This window comes from Gobio gobio, assembly GCF_949357685.1.
Source record: "Gobio gobio genome assembly, chromosome: 11".
Taxonomy (NCBI): Eukaryota; Metazoa; Chordata; class Actinopteri; order Cypriniformes; family Gobionidae; genus Gobio; species Gobio gobio.
Window position 1 is genome coordinate 25966893 of NC_137104.1, and position 18442 is coordinate 25985334.

The window sequence follows — 18442 nt, forward strand, 5'->3', positions numbered from 1 at the left end:
TCTTGGCAATATACGTCTCTACTCTTGATGCAACACCTTTTTAAAGACTGTACACTTCATGTAAATAAAGTTTAAACTCAAAATCAGTTGAATGTTTTCCCAATCCTGTCAAATGTTATACTATATAAATGTGACTTTTGACTTCCTATATGAATGGCTATGTTTAGCATTGAGTACTTCTGCTCGTTTATGTCAGAAGTTGAATATCTGTCCGAGACTAAGACCGGCTACTTGTAGGGGTGATTTGGACAATTTGCCATTGAGAACTTGGAAAAAGTGTCCCACTCAACCTGAATTCACCACATTATTATGAATGGAAGATATTAGTCTGTTCTTGCTTTTAATGATGGCATCATTACAGCTGCTGTTGGAAGCTCCAGATACTGTAGGAGTATAGTGTTTTTGTGGTGAAATTTGCTGCAGAAATGGTATGAGTAGTACCTTTATTCCAAACCAAATACTACTTGGGAAGGTGGAAAATGTAATCCACTCCCCTCTAACCGAGGAGCATTGACGCCATCTGTTGGTTAAAAGTCTCAGCGCTGCGTTCACTTACCTCATCATAAAAGTAGATGAACTATCCAATTCAACAAAAAAAAGTTCTCCAAATGTACGAGTATCGCTTGGTTGCAAACGTCTTCAGATCTGATTTACAGTCAATGAAACGATTGGTTAGACTTTTCAAATGACGTCATCAGTGTCCATGTCCTGATGTAGGCTACCTGTAGAATCAGGTAGCCTGCTAGATCTGCCTGTGTTTATGGAAGCAGCAGGTACGACGAGCATTCCGGTCAAATCATTCTCCTTCACTTTTTGCTCTTTAAATCCAGTTTGAGAACTACTGAATGAGCACCGGCTGTATATTTATGGAGTAATAGTGAAATCTAAATCGAACAAACTCTCTTTGAGCTCTTCGAACTTCCGGAAGAATCTCGTCAGGCTTCGACATTTCTCCCATATGGTGTGAGCAAAGCAACAAACAAAGTTTGTATTATTGTTGTTAATATTACTCATTATGTTCTGACGTTAGTGTTTTCCACAGTGGCATTCACTAGTTAGTTCCTAAATCCACGTTTCGTTCATTTGAATGGATTTTTAAAGAAAACTGCGGCATGTTTGTTTGGGGACGGTGTGAACTTTGTATCTTTTCCGAATTTGTAAATAATTAATGGCGGCCAAACTATAAATAGATATTAAAGTAATTTACTCTGCATCATACTTCTATTGTCTGATCTAAAACTATTAAATTGGAAATTATTTAATTTTTTTAAATATTTACTTACCTATGACTGCTTTTACATTTTTTGTTCCAGAAGTGGACCAAAAATCTGTAGTCTACAGTCAAATTAGATTTGTTTAAAATATATAATTGTTTACTGTATGTTATTTCACTTTCATAAGGCTTTAGGTGACAAATCAAATTTATATCCTGTATTAATGGGGTTGAGGTGAACGTTTTACTTTCGCTATCTTATTAACAATGACAACAACAGTCAAGAAAGCAAACACAAAACCGCTCTTAAACTGGTTGGTTTACATTTCTAAGGGAAATTTGGGACAGTATGCTGCAGTTTTCTTACCGAGACTGACTGAAAGTGTAAGGTAAAACCTTCACCCCCTCCCAGTTTTCTCCCATTATGTTTCTTTTTCTTTAACAGACCCTGAGGCCTCAGTCCAGCATCAGGTAACTGCAAAAAGCAGCCACCATAGGACGGTCCGGGCAGAGTGTTGTCCCTATGGAGAGCACCCCGTCCTGGACTAGTGGTCCCATTGATGAAGGGCCATACCGGGAACGATCGGTCGACCCCGTGGAGATTGAGATCCAACACTATGGAGTGAGGCACAAAGTCAACAAGGATGCTAATGGCAATACGACTGGGCAAGAGACAGTAAGCTTTCTCCCTGCCAAAGAAGAGCCCGTTTCGGGAACGTGTGTGTGCGGACCTTGCACGTCTGTGGGTAGCTGCAGGAAGCTTTTTTGTAGCGTCTTGACTTGTGGACTGTACCGCATATGTCGGCGCTTGCCTTGTCTCATTTCGAGCGAAAGCTCGAATGTACAGGTGGAGAACCAACCAAGTCCTCCACAGGTTGAGAACGGCTTCTATCCCGACCTCTATATTGGTGGTGTCAAGGTGAACACATCTGTTATTGAAGAAGATGAGGAGTGTAGGTTTCCCCCTTATAAAATCGAGATGGACAGTCCAATCGACTTCAGTAGCTTAGCGGAAGATGACTTTATCAATGGCAATGAGACGGAAGATGTGGACAAACTCATCACCCAGAAACTTATGGAGGTCTTCTCTGAGTTTGAGATCAACGAGCTGGCCAAGTGCACCACGGACTCGATGTTCCTGCGACGTTCCCGGGAGATCAGTCAGCTTATCTCGGATATCGTGCAGGAACACAACATGGAGGAGAAGGAGGCTGAGTGCAGGCTGGTGCGAGAGATTGTTCGCATCAGTACGCGTAAGAGTAAGAAGAGGCCGCAAATTCGTCCACAGGAGCTGCAGCGGGACAGCGGCAATGACACCTGGAACAGCAAAAGGAACAGCCAAAAGAGCAGCTTCAATTCCATGAGTGATGGAAGTGAGTGTCAACAACATTTCTCTTATTTTTTCTCAATGTCTAGTCCTGAACTTTGTGAAGTATTTGTCCTCTCATTCTCAGTGGCCACTTGTTAAAGTCACCATGAAACCAATATTTGCAATTTTTGTTTTATGGAATATTGCAGTTTTTATTATAAATGTCTTATCTGTGCAGATCAAAATCCATCCCACACTACACATTTTCTTGTTTGAGAAGCTGTTTCACTCGGATATACAGTCAAACAAAAATGTATTCAGACAGCTTCAACATTTTCTCACATTATCACAGTTTATTCGCTATAGTTTAGAAAATGGTAAGACAATATGACAAGAACTCATTAACAAATTAATCTTGATAATGTCAGATAACTTTGATAGAAAGGTATGTAATGGATTTCAATCAACCAATCAGCTGTTAAATTTAAGTACGCAATTAAATATTACCAATTTAGGTTAACCAATGACCAAGCAATGCTTCATTTTGTTCAGGCTGTGGTGTAATAGGTCCCATTAGAAATTAAAGGAAAAACAATTAAGCAAAACATGGTCAGGTCAAAGTTTCTGAATAATTGTGGACAAAAACGATCATCAATTTATTGGTTGTCCACTGTATGAGGAATTTTTGGGTATGATATGTCACAGTTTACTTAATTTTGCTATCCTCACTTACATAAATAAACTATAGTGTCCTGCATCCACTAGTAAAAAAAAATATTTGGTGTCTGAATAATTTTTGGTTTGACTGTGCGTCACAATAAGGAAGAAAAGACTATTACAACTTCCGTTTCATGCCAACTTTAAACCTTTGGCATCAATTACACACTCTCACCCAGTCTTTACGATCCAAAAACCTGCATGATGTTCTTTCTGTAGTGGAAGACAAAAGTCTCTTTTTTCATACCGTCAACAGTGAATAATGAATGATGGAAATCACTGCGTGCCATATGTTGCATATAAAGATATCTGAATAAGTAAATAAACCTTTTTATTCTCTTTAGAGTTGCAGATTTCAATGGAGAGGTCCGATGACATAGAAGCCAGGAAGTTACGCAACAGTAACCAGTGTAAGTAGTGAATTTGATTTTATGATCTGTTTACACAGACTTTTCTCAACATAAAAACCTGGTTTAAATCTTGGTATTACAATAATACAATACGTTCAAAAGTTGTTGTTGATGTTGTTGTTTTTTTAAAAGATATTAATACGTTTATTTAGCAAGGATGCATTAAATTAATAAAAAAGTGACAGTAAAGACAATGTTACAAAGTACACTTTCTATTTCTAAGAATCCTGAGGGGGACATTTATCACTGTTTTCACAAAAATATCAAGCAGCACAACTGTTTTTCAACATTGATAATAATAGGAAATGTTTAGAATGATTTCTGAAGGAAAATGTGACCCTAAAGACGGGAGTAATGATGCTGAAAATTCTGTACATTTTAAAATATTTTCACATAGAAAACGGTTATTTTATATTGCAATGATATTTCACAATATTACTGTTTTTATTATCAAATAAATGCATCTTTGTTGAGCATGAAAAACAAAAGAAATATCTTACCAACCCCAAACTTTTGAATGGTAGTTAACTTAATAATATATATTTTTTAAAAAATCATATTAAAGTTATGGGAATTATATTTTATTTACAGTAGTGATAATTTAAATTACATATCATGAAAATAATACTGAAATGTGAAAAATCAATGGTCATAAAACTATGTTTTATATGCAAAATATAATTTATTTTCTTTCTTTTGATTTTGGGGACTTGGGGAGCAATGTGACTTTCATGAGATTTGCATAAAACTAACAAAGACCTTGGCTTAACCTCATGCTAATTTAGCTAGCAGCTCAAGCTGGTTCTGTGTGTTTGTTAGCGTAGCAGTGCTGTGGGCCTCTCCCTGCCTGAATTAAAGACTGTTGAGTGCCTGCATCAGCTCTGGGAGAAAGAGAGGGGTGAGAGAGAGAGAGAGAGTTTGAGGGGTTTGTGATGTAACCAACCACATTGTCACAAACAATGCTCTCTTGTCTGGAAGCCATCTGATCGGTTACACTCTTCTGAATTTGAATGTCTCTCTTTTCCTCATCAGTGGTGGTTTACCCCTCCTTTTCACTTTGCTTGATGTTGTTTTCATGCTCTACATTGTTGGCAAGCAACAGTTTTTTTTTTTTTGCCTTTATGCTATTATATAAACGTTTGTGGGAACATTGTTAAGAACATAATAACTTTCAGTCATTCTGAGAGCACACATATATTACTTCAGCTTTTATACTTTCTCTGGGCAGGGCCATGTCATAGTTTATCATTTAAAATATGGCATCTTTCACTTACATTTTCTTCTCTTTTTTTGCCAGACATAATCATAATAATAATCACAGGCACCTTCAAAATAAACTGGCTGTTTGTTTAGTTTTTTTTGCTGCTGTGCTTTTAAGACTATGTAAATATCCTCTTCACATGTGAAATGAGATGCAAATGCGATGAGATGTAAGCTTATTTACAGGCTGTAGGATTTCTGTCAGGTCAACCCTTCAGTACACTTTACCAAGTACTGTATTACAAAAATAATACACTTACAGAAAGAATATACTTAAGCGTTAAAGCATTGTCCAATGTGTTTGGACACTTTATTGCATGTTGTTTACAATTAAATGAAAAGGTATTGTAGTTTAAATTAATAATAAATGCAAGTAGTTGAACAGGATGTGAAATTAGTGCTATTTTGGAGTGCTTTTTGACCCAGTAGGGCTTAAGTGCATCATTATATGAAATTAAATATTATTAGTGTACTGTCAAATGTACTGGCAAGCATTTATACTTTAATGTCATTTCTATTGAAACTTGTATGTCATGTATTTATATATATTTGTAATTTCTTATTGGTAAATAACTTTAAATGTAATATTGAATAACACACTACAGTTAAAATTATAATGATGTACATATGCTTTAGTATGTTAGTCAACATATCAAAATAAGTGTACCTCTTTAAAGCACGACAAATGATCCTTAAAACAATGATTTAATGTTGTGATTAATCGCATCCTATATATATATATATATACAGTGAGGAAAATAAGTATTTGAACACCCTGCTATTTTGCAAGTTCTCCCACTTAGAAATCATGGTGGGGTCTGAAATTGTCATCGTAGGTGCATGTCCACTGTGAGAGACATAATCTAAAAAAAAAATCCAGAAATCACAATGTATGATTTTTTTTTACTATTTATTTGTATGATAGAGCTGCAAATAAGTATTTGAACACCTGAGAAAATCAATGTTAATATTTGGTACAGTAGCCTTTGTTTGCAATTACAGAGGTCAAATGTTTCCTGTAGATTTTCACCAGGTTTGCACACACTGCAGGAGGGATTTTGGCCCACTCCTCCACACAGATCTTCTCTAGATCAGCTTCTTCCATTTTCTAATGATTGCTCCAACAGTGGACCTTTTTTCACCAAGCTGCTTGTCAATTTCCCCGTAGCCCTTTCCAGCCTTGTGGAGGTGTACAATTTTGTCTCTAGTGTCTTTGGACAGCTCTTTGGTCTTGGCCATGTTAGTAGTTGGATTCTTACTGATTGTATGGGGTGGACAGGTGTCTTTATGCAGCTAACGACCTCAAACAGGTGCATCTAATTTAGGATAATAAATGGAGTGGAGGTGGACATTTTAAAGGCAGACTAACAGGTCTTTGAGGGTCAGAATTCTAGCTGATAGACAGGTGTTCAAACACTTATTTGCAGCTGTATCATACAAATAAATAGTTAAAAAAATCATACATTGTGATTTCTGGAATTTTTTTTTTTTTTTAGATTATGTCTCTCACAGTGGACATGCACCTACGATGACAATTTCAGACCCCTCCATGATTTCTAAGTGGGAGAACTTGCAAAATAGCAGGGTGTTCAAATACTTATTTTCCTCACTGTATATATATATATATATATATATATATATATATATATATATATATATATATATATATAATATATATATATATATATATATATATATATATATATATATATATATATATATATATATATATATATATATATATATATATATTTATTTATATATATAAAATCAGGAATAACATTATGACCACCTTCCTAATATTGTGTTGAGGCATGGACTCCACTAGACCCCTGAAGGTGTGTTGTGGTATCTGGCACCAAGATTTGGAGGCCAAGTCAACACCTCAAACTCGTTGTGCTCCTCAAACCATTCCTGAACCATTTTCTTTGTGGCACGGCGCATTATCCTGCTGAAAGAGGGCACAGCCACCAGGGAATAGCGTTTCATGAAAGGGTACACATGGTCTGTATCAATACTTAGGTAGGTGGTACGTGTCAAAGTAACATCCACATGGATGGCAGGACCAAAGTTTTCCCAGCAGAACATTGCCCAAAGCATCACACTACCTTCGCCAGCTTGCCTTCTTCACATAGTACCACCTTCTTCCATTGCTCCGTGGTCCAGTTCTGATGCTCACGTGCCCACTGGTTGGCCCTTTCGGTGGTGGACAGGGGTCATCCTGACTGGTCCGCGGCTATGCAGCCCCATACGCAACAAACTGCGATGCACTATGTATTCTGAGACCTTTCTATCAGAACCAGCATTAACTTCTTGAGCAATTTGAGCTACAGTAGCTTGTCTGTTTGATCAGACCACACGGGCCAGCCTTTTCTCGTGCATCGTGCATCAATGAGCCTTGGCGCCCATGACCCTGTCGCAGGTTCACCACTGTTCTTTCCTTGGACCACTTTTGATAGATACTGACCACTGCAGACCGGGAACGCCCCACAAGAGCTGCAGTTTTGGAGATGCTCTGACCCAGTCGTCTAGCCATCACAATTTGTCCCTTGTCAAACGCGCTCAAATACTTACGCTTCCCCCATTTTTCTTGCTTCTAACATATCAACTTTGGGGACAAAATGTTCACTTGCTGCCTAATGGTATATATTAGGCAGCAAGTGAACATTTTGTCCTCAAACCCACGAATAGATGCCACTTCACCTGTCAGTGGTCATAATGTTATGCCTGGTGGGTGTGTACATATATATACATATATACACTTTTAAGATTTGAAGTAAACTATAAGTGCACATTTAATACAATTTAAACAGTTTTTTTTCCACAAGTAAAGTATAGTTCATAACTCTTCCATCCTTCTAGAACCTCTTGTAAAAACGCATCATATTGTGAAAGAATCATAAAATAAACAGATTAATAAAGCAATATGCAGAGCACAGCTAGGAACAGCACAATGTTTGGTAAACTGTACTTAAAGGGTTAGTTCACCAAAAAATGAAAATTCTGTCATTAACTAGGCCTACTCACCCTCATGTTGTTCCAAACTTTCGTTCAACTTCGGAACATCTTTCATCAAAAATATCTTCATTTGTGTTCCGAAGATGAACAAAAGTCTTACGGGTTTGGATCGACTTGAGGGTGAGTAGTTAATGAAAGAATTTTCATTCACATTACCTTGCCACAACTGGATATTTTTTGAACAAATCATTCTTCAAGAATTTAGAATTTAGCTCTGACAACAGAAATCTAGGATTTCAGAACAAGCTTGTTGCATGTTTATTTGCTTTAATTTGAATTTAAGTATTTTTTTCCCTCTCTCTCTCTCTCTCTTTCCATACAGCATTAACTCAAAGTTTCCAGGAAACGGGTGTGCCGATCATGTCGGACACTCCTTTACTGCCCAGCAGCATGGTGTGAGAGATTTCCGTCAGACCATACATCTTGTTCATTTCCAAACGTCCTTAAACAAGGAATACTTCATCTCTGTGACGAATATATCCTCTGGCTTGGAGTCAGTGGATGATTTTGAAGTATACCCCTGAAAACTGTGATTTCATGGGCAGGTTTTTTTTTGTTTTTTTTACATATCTAAAGAGGTAGTTGTATTTTTGTTCTTTGGTCTCTTGTGATGGATGTGTGAAGTATCTCAATGTTGCTGTCCAGAAGACATAAGGCAACAATTGATGAAATGAATTTGCTTGATTTCCTGAAAATGAAGAATGGAAAACAATCTGACCTCTTTTTAGCAAACAGATGGACTGTAGCATGTATTAACTCTCCACTTAGTTCTGCCTTTTAAATAGTTCATTCAAAAATTATGTCATAATTTATTCACCCTCATGCATTTAATTCTTTCATGAAATGCATCAGTCAAGCTCCCTTGTCAATTTAATGGTGTTTGCACCATATTTACCACACCACAAGCACGTCTTAAACCAGACACTAACGGGTAGATTGCGTTGGTTATTATGGAAATGATCCGGCTGCGTCGTGTGCTTTAATTTGTGCTATGCCAGTAGATCACACGCAGAACTTTCCACTCCCATCTGCGCTTTTTTGGAATTGCACTCTCACGCTAATTTGCCCTGTTTAGTCAATCTGGCCCTTAATATAGCGAATGAGTCATACAAGTCCCCAAAGATTAGCCATAATATTCCTTGAATATTCACCTTTTGTGTTGCACTGAAGAAATGAAGGGTGTGCAGCAACATGAGGGTTAATAAATAATGACATTTTTCATCTTTATGAGTAGTGAACTATTGCTTTATTGTTAAGTTGAAGAATGTATTAGTCAAATGTTGGCTCTTCAGTGAAAGTTTGACTGTGTGAAGTTTGTTGTACCAAACAAAATGCTTTGAGCCGGAATGAATGTCGAAGAGTGCTAAATGCTTATTTAAATGTACAAAGAAACAATATATGCACTTCACTTGCCATACGCAAAGTCTAGGATAGCTTTTAATTAATTACTTGTTTAAATTCAATGCATATTTTAATGTGAATTTCACTGTAATTCTCTTATGCACGACCCTTAGGGTTGCTTTAATAATGATAATACAATAAAGCTTTGTTGCTTGGTAAACATGGGTTTTAAAATAAAGATTTGATGATACATAGGATACTTGTTTTGCTCAAAGACCTGGTCAAATTTGTACGCTAACTAAACTAAAATGTTAGTTGACATCAGCTGTACAGCTGACATCAGAATTGAGTAAATGCACTGTATTTAGCACAGAAATCAGTTGTACTAGCATTCACACTCTACTGTAATGCATATGCAAATAAAAAAAATCCCTTATGCAAGACTGCGCCACAGGTGAAGCCGGAAACATGTCAACATGTGCTGTTACAGTGCCAGAACTCATTTAAACTATGGTTCATAGGACACAATGTCACATTCTGTTCGGAAATGCTCGTGATTAGCTGTATTACAGCATGCTTTGTATATCGAAACCATAAAACCCTTGAGCATACCAGGAAATTGTAAAGTAGAAAGTGATATTTGCTTAAGGAGAGCAAAGGAATAGTGTGTAACAAATACTTGAAACTGATCCTTCGTATCACATCTGACATGCACTGCTTATTCACTGAAACACTTTTAGATTCATTAGACTTTCAGTTTCTGCCTTAAGGTTAAATGGCTGTAAAAGTGTCGTGTTTTGACATTTAGGAAACGCACTTAGTATTTCTGAACCCTTCAGGCATTTAGTTATACAGTGAGGAAAATAAGTATTTGAACACCCTGCTATTTTGCAAGTTCTCCCACTTAGAAATCATGGAGGGGTCTGAAATTGTCATCGTAGGTGCATGTCCACTGTGAGAGACATAATCTAAAAAAAAAAAAAATTCCAGAAATCACAGTGTATGATTTTTTTACTATTTGTTTGTATGATACAGCTGCAAATAAGTACTTGAACACCTGTCTATCAGCTAGAATTCTGACCCTCAAAGACCTGTTAGGCCTAGTCCACACGTACACGGGTATTTTTATAACCGGAGTTTTTCCTCCTCCGTTTTAAAAAACAATCGCGTCCACACTAGCACGGTTTTAAAAAAATCTCCGTCCACATGAAAACGCAAAACCGCGCTATGATTGGCTGTTTGATTTCCACATGGGTCCCATCCACGGCACCGATGCACTGAGGGATGCCATGGGCTCAGTGAAACCCTTCTACAAGTTTACTTTGGACTCAGTGACAGGTAACTGTATATATACACAGGGGCAGGGCTCAAGTGGACTGAAGCTTCACACACTTGCCTTACTGTGTTGTATTATTGCATTCTGGCGCCTCTGTTCTGCAATACAATGAGATAACTGCGCATGTATCTGTATACATGTAATAAGCACTGTTAGCAGAGTTATTAAAAGTTACGTCCGCCATTGCATAGACTCCACTCATGTATAAACAAAAGCGATAACGGCGCACATTTCGACTTAACAAGCCAAAATCTCCGGTTTCACCGTCTACACGACAACGCTGTAACCGGAGTTTCTAAAAAACTTCACCCTGGCCGGAGTTTTCAAAAAAGTCCGGTTTCAGTAACCGGATACTGCGTTTGCGTGTGGACGAACAGCCAAACCGCGTAGAAAAAGCTGCGGTTTTGAAAATACCCGTGTTCGTGTGGACAGGGCCTGTCTGCCTTTAAAATGTCCACCTCCACTCCATTTATTATCCTAAATTAGATGCACCTGTTTGAGGTCGTTAGCTGCATAAAGACACCTGTCCACCCCATACAATCAGTAAGAATCCAACTACTAACATGGCCAAGACCAAAGAGCTGTCCAAAGACACTAGAGACAAAATTGTACACCTCCACAAGGCTGGAAAGGGCTACGGGGAAATTGACAAGCAGCTTGGTGAAAAAAGGTCCACTGTTGGAGCAATCATTAGAAAATGGAAGAAGCTAAACATGACTGTCAATCTCCCTCGGACTGAGCTCCATGCAAGATCTCACCTCGTAGGGTCTCAGTGATCCTAAGAAAGGTAAGAAATCAGCCCAGAACTACACGGGAGGAGCTGGTCAATGACCTGAAAAGAGCTGGGACCACCGTTTCCAAGGTTAGAGACCGTTTGCCTTCTTCCCATAGTGCATCCTGGTGCCATATGTTCCCCAGGTGAACAATGCCCAAGTGTTAAGCGTCGCACACGCACCCGGCTATCCACATGATGTAACAGAAAACGTGATTCATCGTACCAGGCCACCTTCTTCCATCGATGTGGTCCAGTTCTCCACAGGCCAGCCTTCGCTCCCCACGTGCATCAATGAGCCTTGGCCGCCCATGACCCTGACTCCAGTTCATCACTGTTCCTTCCTTGGACCACTTTTGATAGATACTGACCACTGCAGACCAGGAACACCCCACAAGAGCTGCAGTTTTGGAGATGCTCTGACCCAGTCGTCTAGCCATCACAATTTGTCCTTTGTCAAACTCACTCAAATCCTTACGCTTGCCCATTCTTCCTGCTTCTAACACATCAACTTTGAGGACAAAATGTTCACTTGCTGCCTAATATATCCCACCCACTAACATATGCCGTGATGAAGAGATAATCAGTGTTATTCACCTCACCTGCCTGATCGGTGTATATGTATTAATATTAGTATTGATATTAACTATTGTACTAATTTTATTGGTATTTGTAGTCACAATTTTCCTTTGATTTGTGTACTAATCATTGGTAGCCTATAAATGGAGACCACAGAAGTGTTTATAGCGCTTTCACCACAATTCCTTCTCTTTCTTGACTCTTAACCTAGATCAATCGGCCCATAAACCACAGCCGCATGACCTTACATTACCCAGCAGTCAGTGGGTTACGGATTTGCCTGTATACACCACAGTCTTGGTTATGTGGTTGTAATTTAAATATGTACTATGTGAAACGAGCACAAAGTCAATCATTTATTGATTTTGTTTGATTCTGTCTGCCATTGGCTTAATATCAAATAAGTCCAGGCGGGATTAGGCATAATACTCTCATTGGTTTGGACTTGTTTCCTTATGACACAGAGTGTATTTGCACTGTCACAACTGTATCAGTTTTACAACAATCCACTGTTGTTTAATGAAGCCTCCTCAGGGGCTTTTGGAGTCTGGCAGGGGAAAACAGGGTCATTTGAGTGTTTGTCAAATGTACATCCAGGATGTTCCTGCGGATGCTTTATGAATCATCAGGTAGGTCTGTATGATTAATCTATGGTTTAGTTACCATCGAAACTATTGAAGCTTGTCATACCTGATAGTGCAGGTTCAATACTGAGACATATACTTGTTGTGAGTTTTTATACACATAGCTGGGAAAATTATGTAGCCTACATGAATAATATAAAACGTATGAACATTTGAATTAGTTGAATTAAGGTGTGTTTCTGCAGTACTATAAGCCTGAAGATATGATTTTATATATCCTCATATAAAACAGAGCTCTGGCAACAGCAAACAAACGCAACAGGTTTGACCAGCTCTTGTCATAGATGGGGAATAACAACACTACCTTCATATTGGTGCTAAACAGAGAGGAGGTCATATAGACTAAAGTTTTCACATTTGCAGAAGGCCTGTTTGCACTAAGGACGATAACGATAAAGATATAGCTCTAAAATCGTTCTGAATATACCACACCACACTTATACTCTGAGGTTGCATCCGAAAGCTTATAGGCTGATGATTTGCAAAGGTACATTATGTTATGAATGTACTTGTTGAGGCACATTACTATAGAATGTTTATTAGTTGCTAATAGTAAACATTAATAAATGGTTTAGTTCTTCATGAGTTAAGCATGAATTAATGCATATTAGTGCACCCGTATTGTAAAGTGTTACCTAATTTTTTTTATTTTATTTTTTTTTTCATTTAGTACTGCCCTTCAGAAACAACAGAAGATCCATGTTTCCCGGTAGACAAATTAAGTACAATTTATCTTGATCTTCAAATTCCCCAAATAGTTTCAATTTCGAACACAGCCATAGACTTTTGGCTTGTGTATATGTAAACTGCCATGCAGGGAACAACCAATAGGTGGAGACAAATAATAGTTATGTGAATGGATTGCTGACGAAATGCAAAAAGTAGCCATAACATATTTTAGTTTTATGTGGTTTTAAGAGACAAAGCAACAACTCTCTTTGTATGAAGTAGCCTACTTTGTGCTTTTATTATAAAAAATGCAATATAAAAGGCTAATAAAACATCTTTGCAAAAAAGACACACAAGTGTTCTGTTGTACTCTCCCAGATTGTAAACTATATAATCATCGTCTCTTATTCTATTGGTTGACAATAATCTCATTGAAGAGTTCCTGGAGATCAATCTGGCCAGTGATGGGTCTGAAAAACAGTTCTGTCACCAGGTTACAGGCCTCCATCTGTAGAGTGCTAGCCATAAGCAGCATGTCTGTGATTGTATGGTGATCTCTGGGGCGATGATGGGAGAGAATAAGCATATGCAAAGCTTTCTGGGCCTCCTCCTGTAGTCCAGCTATCACTGCCCAACTCTTCAGGCCAGGAATATCTAAAAACAGAGGGAAGTTAGTGAAATGACTCCAAAGAATAGACAGAACATTCTGTGGTCATCATTTTCATTTCAAACATTAAATGTAAAAAGAACCAGAATCCATGTTGAAAAATGTCATATTTATATATTATATACACCTATAGAGTAACCACAGGTGTAGTTCATCACATTATGAACACACACACAAACAGATATATAGTCACCTTGGAATTATACGATTCTCTGACATTTTAGTTAAAATTGTCTAAAACTCGTCTTATTTAAAAATGTTCTATCAACAAAGTCGAACTCTTGGTTGTAAAAGGTTCTATTTGTGAGCCAATCAGTACTTTGAATGCACACAAGAGGACCAATGACGAGCCAAGACTGCTCAAACTCCAACTGTCAAAATTCAAATTTAAACACCAAGATCCCCATATAGACTGATTTAAGCTTCTATCATTCTATTTCATCTTAAAGCCTTCAATCAACTGTTACAAACTACTTCAAACTTTCTAGCTAGGCTTTCTCAAGCCAACATCAAAGTTTGTCTACAAACTTTTTAATGCCTACTGATCTAAAGAGAAAACCATTTTACCTGTCTCACTTAAATAAAATAAATAAAGTCCTGGTCAGATGTATTACAGTAGCTGCTTTCTGTCTAAACCAAAAGAAACTTAAACTAACGGTGTCTGCAAATGTGTTAAATTACCCACATTCCTACCTAAAATTAACTTCTGCACGGGACAAAATATTTAGCACTGCCTTTTATGCTTAACTTGAACAAGAAAATAATTATTTGTCCTAAAATATTAAATAAATGTCAAGAAAGAATTACATTTAACTTTCTCATACATGTAGACACACTGTTACAACACTAATTTTGTGTCAAATTATAAGTCAACTCTTTTTCGTTTCTTGAAAAATATTGCTTTAATTAATGTTTTGCAAGATTGAACCTTATAATTCCAAGCGGAAAGTGATTTTTTTTAGAATTAGAAGGTTCTATCTGCATTTTACCTGTTCCACAAATCCCCATTTACAAATTTGAGAGGATTTTGATATTATACATTTAGAATACATTTAGGGTCTCTGTCATTTTCAGTTTCACGACAAACCTGAAAGAGACTTGTTCCCCATATCATTTTTGATATATTGAATGCTAAAACTTTGAAGCTCGATATCTCAAAACGGCTCAGAATGCAGATATAATTTCAAGGTTGCCACACACACACACACACACACATATATATTCAGCATATATATATATATATATATATATATATATATATATATATATATATATATATATATATATATATATATATATATATATATATACACACACAAGCAGTGTACAAGCAGTATATATATTACAGCTGGGTTTAATTTGACTTGATCAGGTCAATGCATGTTAAAGCTATACTAGGCTATATGTAACTTTTTTTATTTAAAAAACAGCAAAGCAGTATTAATGTGCATGGGAGTGCAAAAAAATCCATCTGACCAACCATGTTTTTACTTTGATAGTGATAACTTTTTTAATTGATAATGTCAGGACAGTTTTTTTTTATGGAGGATGAGAAATGACTTAAGTATAAATAAATAAATAAATGAATAAATAAATATGTAAATGCAGAATTAATTAAATAAATAAATGTAGAAATGCATAAATAAATGAATGAAGAAATAAATATATGAATAAATAAATATAGAAATACATAAATGAATGCATAAATAAATAATTAAATGCTGAAATACATAAATAAATAAATGTATAAATAAATAAATAAATAAATAAATATATGAAGAAATAAATATAGAAATACATAAATAAATGAATAAAAAATTAAATACTCAAATAAATAAATGCAGAAATAAATGAATGAATAAATAAATAAATAATTCTGTCAAAAGTATCATTTTGAATTGTGCTATTTTTGTATCATTTGTGTTATACTATAATTTTTCTACATTTATTTATGTATTTCTACATTTATTTATGCATTTCTACATTTATTTATTTCTACATTTATTTATTTCAGCATTTAATTATTTATTTATTTATTTATACATTTATTTATTCATATATTTATTTATTTATTTAATCATTTATTTATGTATTTATACATTTAATTATTTATTTAATTCTGCATTTACGTATTTATTTATTTATTTATATATACTTAAGTAATTTCTCGTCCTCCATAGTTTTTGGGGGAAATTTATTATACGCACGTGCGTGTCAGACCCTTACACAGAAAAAAGTAGTTGTGGGTAGCGTTGAAAACTGAAACTTTGTTGAGAATATTGTTTATGTTACAATCCACGCCTGTCCCGGACTCTCCCAAGATCCTCCCTGTCTCACACCTCCCTCATCATCTTTCCCGCTCTCCCTGGATTCCCTGCACCTGGCGTTCATCGTTTGCACTCCCTTTATGTTGGACTCACTTCCCTGCACTCCTTGTCCGTTTTTAATGTTGTTATGTTTGGTTGTTCCTGTTTTGATTAAACCCATCTATTGTTTTGAAGTTCTGACTCTTCCCTGCCACACCACAGACGGTAACAGTTTAGTTGTAATAACAAACAAAAAAAACTTTATTTATTTGTCCATCCACTGTGATGTAGGCCTCAAAGTTAGAACCACCTGCAAGACAAATGCAGTTTATTTTATTAACCGCTTGAGGGCCAAATGTTAGCTTTAAATGACGGAGTGCATATCATCTGAACCTTCACCTAAATGAAGAGGGGGAAAAAAAAAACATGCCTGCAGACAAAGAGGGTTATAATATCTACTTTTTAAACTTTTATTAGGCCTAACTAACATTAACAGAGATTAATAAATGTTGTAATAAATACTAACATTAACAGAGATTAATAAATGTTGTAATGAATACATTCCTCATTGTTAGTTCAAGTTCGCTAACGCATTAAGGTCCTACATTTGTTAACATTTGTAATGATGAAGTTGCAATTTTGTACAGTTAAAATTAGTACTTTACATGTGCTTTAAATAAGCTCAAACACATCAAAATAAGTTTGAAATGAAATTTACAGCATGACAAAAGATTATTTTGACATTATTACAAAATGCAACTTTTTAAAAGTGTGTCATGAAAGTATATTCTTTAAGTATACACATAAGCGACCTTTTATTTTATATTATCTACAAGTGAAGAGTGCAGATGCAAAAGCCTCTAACGATACTGAGTGAATGCTCTCCGCATATAGTATACGTTTATAAAATACTTTCACTTCAACCCCACTAAATCCCAGCCTCAGCTCATTCAGAAGTACCGGCACTTAGGTAGAAACCTATAGAAGCCTGACAAAAATGCTTATTTTAAAGAAAAACGTCAGGCGGACTTAAAGGCTTTTGCATCTGAAGTCTTCAAGTAGAGTTTTTTAATAGGCTACTTTTAAGATTTGAAGTACACACGTGCACATTCAATACAATTAAGAGCACTTCTTTTTCAGAAGCGATGGATGGCAAAAAATCTCACCTTGATTGAACAGTATTGCACCCTTGAGATACGCGTACTCATTTAGACTCAGGTCCAGACTCCATACTTTGTTTAGGAACATCTTAAGCTTGTACACTTCTGCCAGGGTGGACGGACAGTCATCTGTTTTCCGCTGACCGTTCAACAGTATGTTTCTAAGGATGCTGGCTGCAGGGAAGTCCCACACCTCGAAAGTGATGTGCTCTTGCGCAAGTCCCAGGAGGAAAAGAGGCACCCAGCGGTTCTGAAGAAGGACGAGCCGGTCGTTGAGCGGCAGGTTTTGGAAGGAAGGTAAGCTCTTCAGGAAGTGAATTGTTTTTATCAAGACCCCAAAGGCAGCATGACAGGTGGTTTGAGGGTTTTTCAAGCACACTCCTCGCTCACAGTGACAGCTGTGTGTCACTGGATAACTAAAGTGTGTAAAGTCACACTTACGGCTAAGGATGCTGAAGAGAATTCCGTGAGGATGCTGTTTGTTAAAGGATTTTTTCATTTCCTCTGATGTAATGCCTAACTAATGTGAACCCGTTGTCATTGTGCCTGTTTTGCACTCCTGAACGACTCCAGTTTGAATCCTCAAAGGCTTATTTATAGCATGTGACTAATCTTCAGCCTTGACCTTTCTGACCCTTACACATCAGACAGACTTAACTTTTTACTTTCAAGGAAAAGGTCTGCTCCACGTGGAGACGGTAAGGTTCACACTGTGGGAGCTGAATCATGGTCTGCTAGAGAAAAGGGGTTAATGACATTTATCATGTTTAACTGTCATTAACTCAGCCTGTACCAAGTCGCCAAGGACTAATATAGTCATATTATCTTGGCTTTGGGGTTGAGTGGGCCCAACGTTTAGTATGTCACTACATAAAAACTGATAATATAATCATAACAGATAAACTTGTTTGCTTTTCTTTTTCTTGGAGGTTTATATTATATTAGTGTTCATTATTCTTCAACATCTGCCTTGATTTTAAATGAAGGGACCGGTGTTTACATTCCTTCAAGTGTATTTATATATAAATATGTTAGATTGTT

The 18442-nt window shown here is 36.6% G+C and overlaps 2 protein-coding genes across 4 annotated transcripts; one reads left to right on the forward strand and one right to left on the reverse strand.

Moving 5' to 3' along the window:
* The first annotated feature begins 559 nt into the window (after positions 1–559).
* kdf1b (keratinocyte differentiation factor 1b) lies at positions 560–9712 on the forward strand. 3 transcript variants are annotated; one of them, XM_079828952.1, is made up of 4 exons: positions 560–984; positions 1659–2586; positions 3584–3649; positions 8250–9712. In XM_079828952.1, the coding sequence occupies exons 2-4, from the start codon at positions 1737–1739 to the stop codon at positions 8324–8326; spliced, it is 993 nt and encodes a 330-aa protein (XP_079685078.1). In that variant the 5' UTR covers positions 560–984; positions 1659–1736; the 3' UTR covers positions 8327–9712. The 3 variants fall into 3 exon arrangements, with proteins under 3 accessions (XP_079685078.1, XP_079685079.1, XP_079685080.1); XM_079828953.1 differs by having other exon boundaries at positions 706–773; XM_079828954.1 differs by having other exon boundaries at positions 711–961.
* Positions 9713–13677: 3965 nt separating this feature from the next.
* On the reverse strand, positions 13678–17900 carry nr0b2b (nuclear receptor subfamily 0, group B, member 2b; the record flags this gene model as incomplete). The annotated part of the gene is made up of 2 exons (XM_079828530.1): positions 13678–13922; positions 17408–17900. 2 exons carry the CDS (start codon positions 17898–17900, stop codon positions 13678–13680), a joined length of 738 nt encoding a protein of 245 aa, XP_079684656.1.
* Between the last annotated feature and the right edge of the window lie 542 nt (positions 17901–18442).

Coding starts and splice junctions, on each gene's coding strand:
- kdf1b (XM_079828952.1), top strand. CDS start 1,737: ATGGAGAGCACCCCGTCCTGGACTAGTGGTCCCATTGATGAAGGGCCA. Junction 2,587..3,583: donor CAATTCCATGAGTGATGGAA/GTGAGTGTCAAC, acceptor TATTCTCTTTAG/AGTTGCAGATTTCAATGGAG. Junction 3,650..8,249: donor GTTACGCAACAGTAACCAGT/GTAAGTAGTGAA, acceptor CTTTCCATACAG/CATTAACTCAAAGTTTCCAG.